General features: G+C 44.1%; 1 protein-coding gene across 1 annotated transcript; it reads left to right on the forward strand.

The window, feature by feature from the left end:
* Positions 1–1,044: 1,044 nt before the first annotated feature.
* On the forward strand, positions 1,045–8,482 carry COPS9 (COP9 signalosome subunit 9). Its single transcript, XM_053389953.1, has 3 exons — positions 1,045–1,171; positions 6,532–6,604; positions 8,229–8,482. Exons 1-3 carry the CDS (start codon positions 1,067–1,069, stop codon positions 8,264–8,266), a joined length of 216 nt encoding a protein of 71 aa, XP_053245928.1. The 5' UTR covers positions 1,045–1,066; the 3' UTR covers positions 8,267–8,482.
* The last annotated feature ends 6,021 nt before the right edge of the window (positions 8,483–14,503 follow it).

The following is a 14,503-nucleotide window of genomic DNA, read 5'->3' on the forward strand; positions in this document are numbered from 1 at the left end:
TGGATAGCTCAGTTGGAGGAGAATGGGCCTCTTATTAATCTCAAGGTCGTGAGTTCGAGCCCTGCTTTAGGGGTGGGGACAAAGAGTCCTGTATCGCCGGGGGTCAGAATGGATGACCCTCGTGGTCCCTTCCAATTCTATGATTCTTTTTTATAACAATTTTTATTAGTTTTCAATTACATTCCAATAATAGCCTCATTATAACAATGCCAATTCATAATACAATTACTAATATCAGTGCTTTTTATCTGCGGGTACGCATACCCCTAAACATTTTGTGAATCTAAGTTTGGCCTCATTGAGGGGCAGTATTTCAATATGAGTAGGAAAATGAAAGTACAGTGGATGCTCGGGTTGCGAACGTGATCCATGCGGGATGCACGTTCGCAAACTGCAGCGTCACGTCTGTGCACACGCGGGTTGCGATCCAGCGCTTTTGCGCATGCGCAAAGCGCTATTTAGCACTTCTGCGCATGCACGACCGCCGAAACCCAGAAGTAACCCGTTCCGGTACTTCTGGTTTTCGGCGCGTCCGTAAGCCGAAAAAACACAACCTGCAGCATCTGTAACCCGAGGCATGGCTGTACTCCTAAACATTTTTTTAAAGAAAAAAAAGCACTAATACCAATAATTCAAATACCAAATTATATAATTTAGGTCCGTCCCCGCCCCGCCCCCGCGTTCTAGAATTGAAGGTTTGATTATTTTATTTATTTCTGCCTTCCAAAATCTTATTGATTTCAATTCTCTGATTCAAGCCCCGCTGAGTCCAATGGGACGTATTCCCAGTTAAGCTTTAACAACAGGCCAATTTGTAAAAGTTATCCCTCCGGATAAATTGAGAGCTGAGATGGGGAGAAGCGGCGTTGCTGTCGCTCCCCTTTCTTCCCAAGCGGTGCCTGGATCTCCTCCCGCCGCGCCGCGCCGAGGGAGCAAGAAACGCCGCCGCCGCTGCCCGCGGAGAGGAGCGCCAGCCCCCTTCCAAAGGAGCCCGGCGCAGAACGCCATAGAGACGGCGCTCCCCGCGCGCCTAGAGAGACCGGAAGCTGCTTCACACTCCGACCGGATGTTGGAGGGTAGCCGGAAAGTTTTACAGAGGGTCGTAGACATGAAGCCGGCGGTGGACGAGATGTTCCCTGAGGGCGCGGGGCCTTACGTGGACCTCGACGAGGTGAGCGGTCGAGCCCCGGGTGCAAAAGGCCTGGGTCTCGCGCGGGGCTGCCGCTTGCTTAAAAACCCCGCGCGGCCTGGGCTCTTTCTCTGGTTCTTTCCCCTCCTCGGGTGTAAAGGGAGAGGTGCTATGGGGGGGGGGCGCCTCTCAAGGGTCTTCTAGGTGGGCCTTTGGCCTGATCCAGCAAGGCACCTCTTACGTTTCTAAGGGTGGCTGGGTGTGTGTGTTTTATTTTTTGTGCCACGCCTCCCCCCCCCCGGACAGGGACTCGAGGCGGCTTACAGATCAAAAATATGAACAGAATAAAAGCGTAGGGGGGGGGGACCCCACAATTAAACATCGATAGAATATAACATACATAAAAATGCGCTGATAATATGTGTGAAGGTGAGATAGGTTTTTGGGTTTTTTTGGCCAACCTTCACCCCCCCCCCGTGTTCTGCTCCCCACCTCCCATGCTTGCACTTTGGTTCAGCCTTTTGTTGCTTATCCCCCCCCCCCAGCAACTTGATCCAGTTGTCTGTGAGTCTTAGGAGGAGAAAATGAAAGTATGGATGCATTGTCAAGTTTTCAGGATGCCTTATGGAAAAGTTACAAACTAAAAACCCATGCAGTAAAACAGAATGGCAATCAAACATATAAAGGCAGTGTATGAACATCTGTCACCTGCATTGTTCTTCAGAAACAGTTGGAAGGCATTTTTTAGTTTGATGTTTAATCATCATCATCAGTGTTTGGATCAGAGTTTTAATAATGAGACTTCCTCGCATTATGCTTTTACTCTTTAAAAAAACAAATAAGTTGTTATTAGTTTTCCAATATTATTCCAATAATAGCCCCATTATAACAATGTTTTTTTCTGCATTCCAAAATCTTATTAATTTCAGTTACATTCCAGTTAAATTTATAAACCCTTATAGAACAGCTGCATTCTTGATGATTTCTATTCATGTTGTTACACTAAGTAATTAGTAAAACTTCAAGTGAGGAACTCTGTTATCATTATTCTTTCCTGGGTGTGACAATTATTTCTTCCATAATGTTTTTTCCTGCCCATGTATGGTGTGCCCTCCTTTCCTCTGATTGTTGCTGTCACCTATCATGACTTGGCTGTGTTGTACATAGCCCTGAGCTCCTTTTGAGGAAGGGTGATTTATAAATATTTAAATACATAAACACATAGCAGAAACAAAAGAAATTACAGTTAAAAGATGGGGAAGATAAAAAGGATCTTTGCCTGGTACCAAAATGTTTTTTCCTAACACCCCCTCTCGAATCACGTTCTGAGAGGACCTCTGAGTGTTCAACACCTTCCCCATTGCCTTCTGCCCCTTCCTGGCATCGTTGTTAGGCACCTGTTGAACCTCACACACCTTAGGTTCGCACTGTGCGAAACCAACCCACGCATTTGTGACCTGAAACCTCTCAGGTGGAATTCCCTTTGTAGCCCGCGATGACCGCCTGGGCACAAACTGGGGTGCTCCTCCCGACCCACTGGGGCCAGCATGTGCGTCTTCCTCATCAGAAGACTCCCCCTCTGACTTGACACGTCTGTGAGCTTTCTCCATTATGCGCACAGGAGATGAGGGCTCACTCTTGGACACTCCCTTAACAACCTGTGGAGACGCCCTACTCTGTTCAGGGACCTGGTCTCCACCAGCAGGTTCAGGCTCTGGCTCTCCTTCCTCCTCAGAGTCAGACAGACAATCTGAGTGAGCGTCAGAGCTCGCTTTGCGCCTTGCCCAACCATCCTGCTCAAAGAACTCAGCCTGTTTACTGACCAGAAGCTTGGTCTGATCACCTTCTGGGTATGCGAATCTCCACCCTTTTGTCGCAGGCTCATATCCACAGAAGATCATTTCCTGGTACCTTGGGCCACCCTCCTGCTGCAGAAACTTTGGTACAGGCACCATGGCTCTGCTACCAAAAGTGCGAAAGAAATGCACAAGCGGCTTCTGCCGATGAAGCAGGAAATACGGGGTGTCACCTACCACTGCATTGTAGCACCTGTTCATCGTGAAATTGGCCGTTTTTACCGCCTCCCCCCAAAAACTGTGAGGCAAACCAGAGTCATCCAGTAGAATCTCGGATGCTCGAACCAGAGCTTTACTCCTAAGCTCTGCCACGCCACTCTCCTGAGGAGAAGTCACCTTGTGACGTATCCCCCTCTGGCGAAAGAAACCCTTTAGAGCAGACCCAGTGACCTCTGAACCTCGGTCACATTTGAACCCTTGCACCTTGGTGGAGAACCGTAGTTCCACCTCTGCAACCCAATCTTTGATCAGTTGCGTTGCCTCCTCCTTCGTTTTCAGCGTGTACGCCCATGCGTTCTGCGTATAATCATCTGTCAGCACCATCAGCCACTTGGCCTTGCCCAGACTTGGCTGTGGCATACCAAAAAGGTCTGCATGCACAAGCTCAAAAGGCTTTGTGGTTACTCTCTCCACCCTGGGATTATTAAATCCCTTGTTTCTGGCTTTCCTGCAAGCCTTGCAATTCAAAGGTTGACCACATTCTTTTACCTTGCAACCTTTGGTGCACTCTGATAACATCTGGACGTCCTCACAGGACCCATGTGACATCCTCTTGTGCCACACGCAAGCACACGACACATGAGTGTGATCAGTGGCTTTCCCAATATTCCCCTCACCCTCCAGTGGTGTTTCCAAAACAAAGAGGTTGTTTTGATCCTTTCCAACACTTACGAGCTCCTTCCCATCTCTGGAAATTGTACAAACATCTTTTTCAAAACTCACAGAATATCCCTCCTGTAAAAGACAAGGTACAGACAGCAGGCAATGTTTTATCTCAGGGAGAACATAAACCTTCAATTCAGCCTGTAAGAAAGAGACAAACATGTTAGAAACATGGGTTATACGACCCTGTGAACCTGTAGCAAATTGAACTGTTTTCTCAGTTGAAACAGCCTTGCAGTTCCACATTTGTCCATCAGGTGGCGCTGTGACCAAATGGGCATTCGCAGCCGAGTCCACAACCCAACGTAGGACTCTCCCCCCTCCGGAGTTGTCCTTCTTTGTTGCCTTAGCAACTGACTTCCTGCTGCCCCCGACCTTGGGGCTCTCGTTGCAGGTGTTGTTGTTGTCCAAAACCGCCATAGAGGCAGTCAGCTGATAAGCTTTCACACGCCTGCTCCCTCTGTTGCCATGGAAACCCGGCTGGTTCCCATGGGAAGCGACCTTGGAAATATCCTGCCCTGGCTCCCTTGCTCTCTTTGGGCAGTTGCGACGCAGATGTTCAGCCGAGGCACAAACAAAACATCTCCGAGTGGAAAACTTTGCAAACTTGCCTTTGGTCTTCTCTGCCCCCCCAACCTTTCCAGCAGCACTCCTCCTTGAGGCTTTTCTGCCGTTGGGAAAATGGCTTTTGGCTTCTGCTGTGGTTTCTCTGCAAACCCCCTCCAGCTCCTGCCAAACAGCCTGGGCACTCTCAAGACCCTTGGAATGGCCTGCAACCCCATTCTCTGGTGCAAAGCTCCTCTCTTCTCTCAGCTGCTCCCCAGCATGCAGCTCACGTGTATGGGCATTCCGGCAGCCCTCCAACACAGTCCCAGCCCCCTCTGGGCCTCCAGCCCCCTCTGGGCTTCTTGGTGCTTCCTCAGAGCAATTCTCAGCCCTTTCTCGCCTGGCTCCCACTGCTTTCTTCAGTGCCTGCCTTCTCCCGGCCCAGGGCTTGCTCCCGTCCACCTTATCAAAAGGAATTGACGACTTCTGGCTGTCTGCCATCTCTCCCCCGGGGGCCCAGCTTACTTACAGGTACCTCCCGGTCCGGCAGATCTCAGCTCCTCCCAGCAAACTCCTGGCTGGCTCCAGCTACTCCTTAGCTGGCCTTTGGCTGCTCCTCAGCCTCTTTGCCTGCAGTTTCACTTCCCAGCGTCTCATCGGCTGGCCTCTGGCTGCAGTCCTCTCACACGCACGAACGTTGCTTATCTTTATTGCTGACCTCCATAACCTGTTCGGGGTCAATTACGTCCAGGGGTCCGGCACACTTCCCTTGCGCAGCTCTGGTCTTCCCCCCTGGGACCTTTGACGCAGCAGAGCGTAAAACACAGCGGAAGCAGAAGCAGGAACGTTCTGTCGTGTGGTAATAACTCAGGCTGAAACGCAGCAGTCTCCTTATCTTAAAGTCTTTATTCCTTAGCAAAACACAACAGCTATAAATCTCCTGGCGAGAGTTCGCCCATGTTGCTCCTTTCTCCACGGAGCTGACACGCACACTGAAAGACACAGAAAACCACTCCCTTCAGTGTTCTACGCCCGCCCTCAGAATGTGAGGCGTCATCACTCAGAACTCTTAACCCTGTAAGTTCTGAGCCTCTCCTAACATAATCATCATCATCAGTGTTTGGATCAGAGTTTTAATAATGAGACTTCCTCACATTATGCTTTTACTCTTTAAAAAAACAAATAAGTTGTTATTAGTTTTCCAATATTATTCCAATAATAGCCCCATTATAACAATGTTTTTTTCTGCATTCCAAAATCTTATTAATTTCAGTTACATTCCAGTTAAATTTATAAACCCTTATAGAACAGCTGCATTCTTGATGATTTCTATTCATGTTGTTACACTAAGTAATTAGTAAAACTTCAAGTGAGGAACTCTGTTATCATTATTCTTTCCTGGGTGTGACAATTATTTCTTCCATAATGTTTTTTCCTGCCCATGTATGGTGTGCCCTCCTTTCCTCTGATTGTTGCTGTTACCTATCATGACTTGGGTGTGTTGTACATAGCCCTGAGCTCCTTTTGAGGAAGGGTGATTTATAAATATTTAAATACATAAACACATAGCAGAAACAAAAGAAATTACAGTTAAAAGATGGGGAAGATAAAAAGGATCTTTGCCTGGTACCAAAATGGCATCAGCCAGGCAAGTAGCTTTTCCCAGTCAGCTATTTATCGTGTCAACTTTGAAAATTTTGCATCTGGTCCATTTGGTATTTCTTCTATTCCATTGCTGTTCTGCAGATCTCCCCAGCAGGGCATCTCCTGGCGCACTGATGGATTTCTGTGCAATTCATTTTCCATTATTATTTCTGGGCAGGTGCTTTCCCATTATTGCTATTATTTACCCCGCACCTTTAGCCAAAGGAGCCATGGGCATGAAAAGATTATTTGCATCCTTTCACTTGAAAGGGACAAAATGAGGGTCAAGCCTGATTAAACTACTATACTGCAGTAAGGGCTGCAGGAGATGAAAGTGTATAGGGGCATAGGTAGAAAATCATAGGCAGTCAGATTTGGAAGTTTGAGATCCAAGATGAATGGTTATATGAAACAGTGCAATAATGATTCCCTGTATATTGCTTCTATAGTTGATTAAATACTATTCTTTCTCAGGCTGGTGGAAGTACAGGTTTGTTGATGGATTTAGCTGCCAATGAAAAGGCAGTACATGCAGACTTCTTTAATAGTAAGTATTAGTTACATTTTTTAATTCTTAAACCCATCATGTTTATTTTCGCCACTGTCCAGCAGATTGTAAATTGATTTTCTAACCAGTACTTAGAAAAAAGCTTCCATTTAGAAGTTAAAGTATGTATGGCTTGTGGCCCTCCAGAATTGTTGGACTCCTAACTCCCAACTCCCATCATCTCCAGCCAGCATGGCTAATGGCCAGGGATGGTAGAAGTGGGAGGTCAGCAGTGTCTGGAGGATCATAGGGTCTTCTTCCCTTAATTAAAGCCAAAAACCTGTCTGAGGAACGAAGTTTCCATAGCAGGAGGGGAGGGTTAAGCCATAGTTGGAGACATTTTAAAAAATTATCTGTTAAACTCAAAACACATGTGCCAGGGCAATTGTGTGTCTTGGGGGTTTTTTGGGGTGGGGGGAGTTTTTATTATTAAATGGGTTGCCATCTAAATAGAAACTACTGGGAAATGCTTCTGCATGGTGATAGTAACACATGGAGAATGTATGCTGATCCCTCAAATTGCATTTATTTATAGCTGTTTATTCCAGAAATCCCCAGAGCTTTTGTGATGAGACTGTAATTTGGGGTCCATGTGGTGAATATCCACTCCATTGTATCTAATGTTGGTCATACTCAAGAGTAAACCTATTGAAATGAATGGGCATGATTAACTTAGGACCATTTGTTTCAGTGTGCCAACTCAGAGTGTCGGACTAGGACCTGGGAGACCAGGCTTCAAATCCTCACTCGGCCATGAAGCTCACTGGGTGACTCTGGGCCAGTCACTGCTTCTCACCCTAAACTACCTCACAGAGTTATTTGGTGGGTTAAATGAGCTGGGGTAGAACCATGAGCGTCACCTTGAGCTCCTTGGAGAAAAAGGTGGGATATAAATAAATAACACTTAGTTGAATACAACCCAGGGGTACTTAGTAAATGTGACTTGGTGGGTTCCATATGGTAACCATTTTAGTATATTGTTTTTGGTGACTTTCAGTAGCCCTTATAATGAACATGCGGGGCAAGCTTCCACAAATCCACTTTCTGGGGAAGTGCCCTAAAGTCTGCTGACAAGCAGCACACAGTTTCCTTCCTTTGGCTTTCCATAATTGCAGGGGTCATAGGGGAGGTTTTCTGTGGTGTTGCACTGAGCTTTGGTGTTTCCTTTGCTTGCTTCAAAGTGCATCACCTGCAAAGGCAGTTAAGGAATGGAAGAGATATGCGTTTGTACAAATAGTAGCTACAGAGAGGGCAAAATAACTATGGTAAGGAAACCAGAAGTGACTGTGGCTGAGAGAGTGGTATCAGTTCATACTTGTGGGAACCTGAATATCTAAAACAGGGTGGGATGGAGAAAGCCATTTTAAGAAACTGGCCATATATCAAGGCTTACAACATAACTCACTGGGTTGTATCCAGAGAATCACGCTCATGCAGGGAGACTTTCCCATAAATAATAACCTCCTTCCTGGTTTCAGTTGAATCTATTGTACAGTTTGATAATTGGATTCAGGTCTCTCACTTTACTGGGAAATTTGCTTTGTTGCTTAGCTCTTCAGAATTGTTTTTAAAAATCAGAATAATTAAAATGCATGATGTTAATTCACTGCCTTGTTTTTGTTAGATTTTGAAGATATGTTTGATGATGACGATATCCAGTGAAATTCAACTTCCTGCTGTGCTAAATACCTAAGTTTCTTGTAGAAGCAGACTATATTCCTAACAAAAGATAGGAAAATGTGAATATTGTCTCCAAGCCATGAAAGAGCACTTCGAAATGGCCAAAGGTGGTTGAAGAGAATTGTGGAGTTATTTTCCTCTTATAATGTTTGGATGTGCAGTTGTGCAGGCTTGCTTCAATAAAATCTGAACAAAACCTCTCATGTCTGATTATGCAGTTGACTACTGGTTGTTGCCCATGGAAATACGGCTTTTTCTTAATGTTATTTGGAATGTTGTATGCATAGGATGTAGCATTTTTAGTAAAATCCCCAACAATAAAATTAGAAGCAAGTGGGAGGTTTTAACACCTCGATCCTAAATCCATTTACTTGTGAGTGGCATGTTGAAAGATCATTGGGACTATACTTCCAAGTTTCTGCTTTCCTCACTCCCAGTTTAGCTAGGGAGCCCAGCATATTTGGCCAATGAAAATATTCCCGTAGAATATGAGTAAATCTTGTATTAGAGCTCATTTGGCTTCTTGCCATTGTATGGTTCTTTATTTTGTAACTTATTCTAACTACTGGTGGTTTATGACAAGACTTTTCCATAAATACTGAAGAGTCTTTATGGTGCATTCAGAAAATTTCCTCCAAAATAGAGCAGAATTTTTAGATGAATATCTCAATTGTGCTCGTGTTGCTTCCTCAGTCTGTGGGGAAGCTGACTATTTTCTTTTACACATTCTAAAGCCACATGCAGCACATCAAAACACAAGCTCCAGTACAATGATGCTTGGTTTTCTTTGTGTACATTAATCTGAGCTCTCAGCAAAGTGGAATGAAGTATTATTACCAAAATCAGAAAAGCAGTGGTGAATCTGAAAATGAGGTCTCCGGTGGAAGAATAAAAAAATGCTTTTACATTGAGTTATCTGCCCACTTTCATTATATGCATCTAATATAATAAACTTCACATAGTAGAATAAGAATGTTGCAAGAGCTTCATCTTTATATTTTAACAAAGTCTTTCTCCTCTCTGGTTTTTCACATTTACCCAGTGGAAAATGCTGTAACAAGTTTGAGAGCAGGGCTGCTACAAGGGTAGTATACTTAAACCTGACACACATACTCCAGATTAAGACCAAACCTGACATAAACCATTAAAAGTATTCTCACACTCCCCAAACTGAATAAAACAGATTGGAACCAATTTGCAATGTTGTGCATGCAGCAAAGACAGTGGCAATACAGCTAATGGCTGATACTCCACTCCAAACCTTTGTGCTGGCTTTGAAAAGATGTTGGACTGGGAGGAGGTGTTCTGCTGTTTCTTGTACCTACAGAGTAACACCAGCAGTACTCCCCTGGCACGGAGCTCTGCATTCTGCATGCTGAATATGAACAACACTCCACATCCCAGACATCCACATGTGAACAGCTGGGACAGTGAAAGCTGCAAGATAAGACGTTATGTAATAAAGGGCACACAAGGGGGGGGGGATGGGGTAACACTGTGAGCGGATGGAATAAATTTGCCTCCACAGAATCACTGGGTAGTAATTCTGGACTCAAATAGTAATTTAGTACTGGAAGCATACTATCTCATCTATGACCAAAATCCTGAAGGTGATCTTAAAAGGGAGAAGGACATTTGGAAGAAAAAGTGTAGCATGCAGTGACTTCAGTTACTCTCACTTAAGGTAAACACGTATTTACCTGATGGATGGAAGAAAGGAAGAAGACACTCAAAAGATCTGCATTGGGACAGATTTTTTAACTTGTTCATTCATTATCTGGAAGTAGGGAGGGTTGAGCAGTGAGATGGCCCAGTTTGCTCATGACGACAAATTGCTCGGAGATGGAAACCAAAGCAGATATTGAAGAGCTCCCCGAAGGTACAGTATCTCCCAATGTGATTGAAAGGGGCTGCAAAATGACACATGGGATGCAAGGTATGTACCTGTAAATGATGCACAGAGAGGCAAAAATATTGCACTGAAGTATGACAGGGTTTTTAAAATAATAAAAATAACCAATACATACAGGGGCCTGAGGGAAGTCTATTCCTTCAGATAAGCCTTCCTCCTTAATGAGGCATTCACAGAAGTTAACTGTGAAGAGACATAAAACTGGAGGAACAAAAACTGTTCATAGAAAATCTCAGCAATAGTGGCCTCACTAGTGGCAAATATTGACCAATGGGAAACATCCCAAAAGGGTTTATTAGGATTCCAAAAATGCTTGCAAGTTTGTTTTGTTTTTAAAGACTCCTGCCATGCCACCCCTTGAAGACCAAAGAGCAATTTTCTTTCAGCAAGTATTGGGGATGCTCCTACGAAGGAAAAAAAACACTTTTAGAGGCCTATATAATTGAACAAGGACAATCGGGGCTCCTAATTGCTAGGAAGAGCTGCAGGTAAATATAGCAGCAGGTGTTTGGATCCCTTTTTCAGTGATGCTGAATGTGCGGTCAGCTGATAGTTCAGTTGGTAGAGTATGAGTCTCTTAATCTTAGGGTCGTGGGTTTGAGCCCCACTTTGGGCAAAAGATTCCTGCATGAATGGGGTTGGACTAAATGACTCTCCTGCTCCCTTCCAACTCTATAATGTGATTCTGTTTCTTCTACCTGCATTCACTACATGGAGGTGGTGCAAATGAATGACTGTTAGACAGTAGCTTAAGAAACTGGCTTTTATCCTAATTTCAGCTTCATTGTGACCTGGCTGTCTTTCAGCAATTTACATTTCGTCTGTGTCTATGTCTGCATGCACTGCTTACTCACTGATTTGTTTAAGCAAATATAAAATTCTCAAAATTTAGTAAGCTTGGGGGTTTCCCATCAGGTAGGGAATCTCCCTATGTAACCCCCACCCCACCCCACCCAGTTCTGCTTTCATTAGCAGAAGCAAGTTAATTCTGTGACTCTGCAAAAAATATATGCACATACTTAATTTTATGTCAAGAGAGAGCAATCAATAGGATTCGAGAGTTTGTGTAGACCTTTAAAGAAACAGGAACTTCCACAGCCTGTGATAACTTTTCCGCTTACTTAATGTGAATGGATGTAACAAAACAACTGCAGACGAATTGTTAAGTCCTCAGTGGCGGTTATGACAATGAATAGTACAAATGATCTGCCCTGGTTGTAATTTGTAATGAGATTGATTTATTTTAAAAAGAAGCGGGTTGGTATAAGAATCGAAACAACAAAACGAAACAAAAATAATAGTCTAGGCAATGAAAGAAGGCACCCATTGCCTTGGGCCCAATAACCTGTATTACGCCATCTGCTGGCTCTTTGCTTTATTTATTTAATTAAGACAATATTCTATATGCTGCTTGATTGTCATAAATAACGAATCGTAAGACAGCCTGTAAACTGTTTGCAAGAGTATATATTAAAATGTTAAAATTCTTATTAAAAAAGCAGGTATTTAAAAACAAAAGATGATTAAAATCAGCAGTAGCTAAAAAGAGATGAAATGCATGTAACTTCTGCATGTCTGAATAGGCTTGCCTAAACAAGCCCCCTTTTTAAGCAGGCACTGAAAAGAGTACAGTAAAAGCGCCTGCCTGGTGTCAATAGGCTGGGAGTTGCACAGTGTAGATGCTGCCACACTACAAGATATATACAGGGCATAACTTCACTTCTAGGAAGAAGAGAAGCAAAGGGACAGGTGTAACTGCAAAAGAAGGAATCTGAACTGGTAGTGTTTCTTGTACGTATTTCAATGTAACAACAGCAAAAAAACAAAAACCCTTCATAAAGGTAGAAAATTCCACCAATCTTTTGCATCCAGCTGCCCCGCTCACCTGTCTTTTTATTGCCCTGAATTGTGTCCTTTTGCAGCACAGAGAATATTTATGTCCCTTTGCTTTTTAACTTTGCTGTAGAAAAAAGGATCGCTGCTTTCTTGTCTTGATGGGAGACCAGAGGCCATTTTGGGAGTTTTAAAGAAATTCAGTGCAGGGAACAGGAGGGTCACACTTTCATGAGGGACAGTTCTAAATACAGTAGTTAGCTTACAACATGTACTTAGAACTGGCTGAGTTCCTGTTCTACAGAGTTATTAGCATGACTCTTTAGCCTTGTCCAAGAAAATTTGCATAAAAGAGGTTCAAACTCTGCAGGGACTTCTATATATTTAAAAATACAGATATGAAAAACATCACCTGTTGTGTTTTTGCCCATCACAGTGCTCATAGCTGTCAACTTTTCCCTTTTTTAAAGGGCAATTCCCTTATTCCAAACAGGATTCCTCGCAAGAAAAGGGAAAAGTTGACAGCTATGACAGTGCTGCAATGAAGTGCACTGGTGCATCAGGTGCACTGAAGTGTTTTCCTGAGTTACACGTGGTTAGGGATGGAAATCTGCAAAACAGTCTTTAAGGTGCATTACATCAAGATACCACAAGAGTCTTTGTTGTGTTTATTGTGTGTGTTGTGTAAAAAGTAAAAGAAATGAGCATTTTTCTCTCTGCTAGCCAGTTAAATCTTTCAGCTGAACTTTTAACATGGGCGAGGTGACAGGAAAAGGTGCATAATTTAAAAAAGCATCAACTTTTCATGACATAGGAAGAATCAGCAGTGTGCTCCTTATCCTTTTAGCCATTTCCGGCCCCTGACATCATATACATTAGACCTGGGAAAGGTGGGCGTTGCTGCTTTGAGGTTCCTCACCGCTCTTATAAGGCAACATGAATGTTTTTGGATTTGAATTGCAGGAAAAACAAGGATTCCCACCGTCAGACAAGATACCGCTACGTTGGAAGCTGCTAGGGAGGAACTCGCCCCACGATACTTCCCTCTCTGTCAAAAGCACTGTGACAGACAAGTCTTTCCTCCTTGCTGTTAATATGATTGCGGGACCTTTTCGGCAGTTCTGTCAAGCTATTGATTGCAGTGCGCTGTGCAAGCTGCTCTGAAAGGGACGGGCCCAGCGGGTCACAAGAGCAGCTCTCTGAAGCAGAACTGCATCATGCAGTCATTAAGAGGGAGACCCCCCATTGCAGGGAGGAATTGGGGGCAGCAATTAGGACATTCTTTTCAGGGTCCCCGCAGAGAGATGATTAAAAGCGCTGCGGCTGGTATTGCTGAAAGACAGGTAGGTCACAGTTCAGGCCGTGCAGAGGAAAGCACAAACACCACGGGTTTCCTTTTCATTTCGGTGGGGAAAGCACGAGAAAGAGGTCTTTCACCTCAGCCAGATGGATCTAATCTGCTTTTCATTGATCAGTGATCCAGGCACTGATAGTAATGGGGAATATTCCTCGAGACAAGAATGCCATGGGAGCACACTGGAGGCTGAGTTCGCTATTAGTATTCCACATGATGTCAGCACTTAACTACAAGTGCGTGTGTGGTGCGGCCTTGTTTAATGGGTTCAGTACCAAGGATCAAGGAAATGTAAGAAAAACTCAGATTTTTGAAATCGCCAGTGCCTTGGGTTATTTTTGTCCTCCGCCTGGCACTGAAGCATGGCCAGAATATTGTAAACACCAGGAAGACTGAACTGCAAGCATGGGATTTTGTAGAATAAAATCAATGTATTTTTTTAAAAATAGCAATGTAATTGTCTGAAATTCTGAGGATTTTTAAATGGAATTTGCTGCCATTCTCTTGTGCTTTTAGCAGTATCCTTAGATGCATAAATTAAACAGCAAATGGTTTTATTGCCCTGCCAGGCAAAGCAGCAGCTCCTAATTTTTTTGTGCCTGGGCAGCTGTTAAAGGCTCAGAAGCAGGGCCAGCAAGAAAGATGGCAATCCGACCCTGGAATCTTTTGAATAAGGGATCTTGATATCCTTTTAGAAACAGCCACCGCTCTGTTTAGGTCTCATCTGCTTGGGGCGTTAGCATGAGCATTTTTGTTACTCCCACCTTTAATGGAACTGATTGTTTAATTCACCCCCAGGTCTTCTGCAAAAATAAGGGATCACTGAGCAGGAAAGAGAAATGTGGGGTGTTTTCTGGTGAAGCTGTGGGATGGGTTAGGGAAGGTGGATGAGCTAACTTTGAAGTTGCAAAGTTTCCTGGATAACAGAAGGAAGGCTCAGGGTGTTTACAACCAGCGGCTTAACTTGCAAATGGATCGTTGTGATCTCACAGCTTGGACATTGACAACAGGTTTTTTGATTTATGCAAAGGGAAGTGGGATGAGTAGGCTATGGGAAGACTCTAGGTTTGCAGTGCAAAGAAAAATGGAGGGGAGAAACCGCGAAAAGTGGAGGGAACAC

The sequence above is a fragment of the Podarcis raffonei genome, chromosome 5, assembly GCF_027172205.1.
Source record: "Podarcis raffonei isolate rPodRaf1 chromosome 5, rPodRaf1.pri, whole genome shotgun sequence".
Lineage (NCBI taxonomy): Eukaryota > Metazoa > Chordata > Lepidosauria > Squamata > Lacertidae > Podarcis > Podarcis raffonei.

What these genes read in the sequence shown, in the direction of transcription:
- COPS9 (XM_053389953.1), top strand. Translation starts at nt 1,067, where the DNA reads ATGTTGGAGGGTAGCCGGAAAGTTTTACAGAGGGTCGTAGACATGAAG. An exon ending in CTTACGTGGACCTCGACGAG is followed by an intron (nt 1,172 to 6,531) that starts GTGAGCGGTCGA and finishes ATTCTTTCTCAG; the next exon opens with GCTGGTGGAAGTACAGGTTT. An exon ending in ACATGCAGACTTCTTTAATA is followed by an intron (nt 6,605 to 8,228) that starts GTAAGTATTAGT and finishes TGTTTTTGTTAG; the next exon opens with ATTTTGAAGATATGTTTGAT.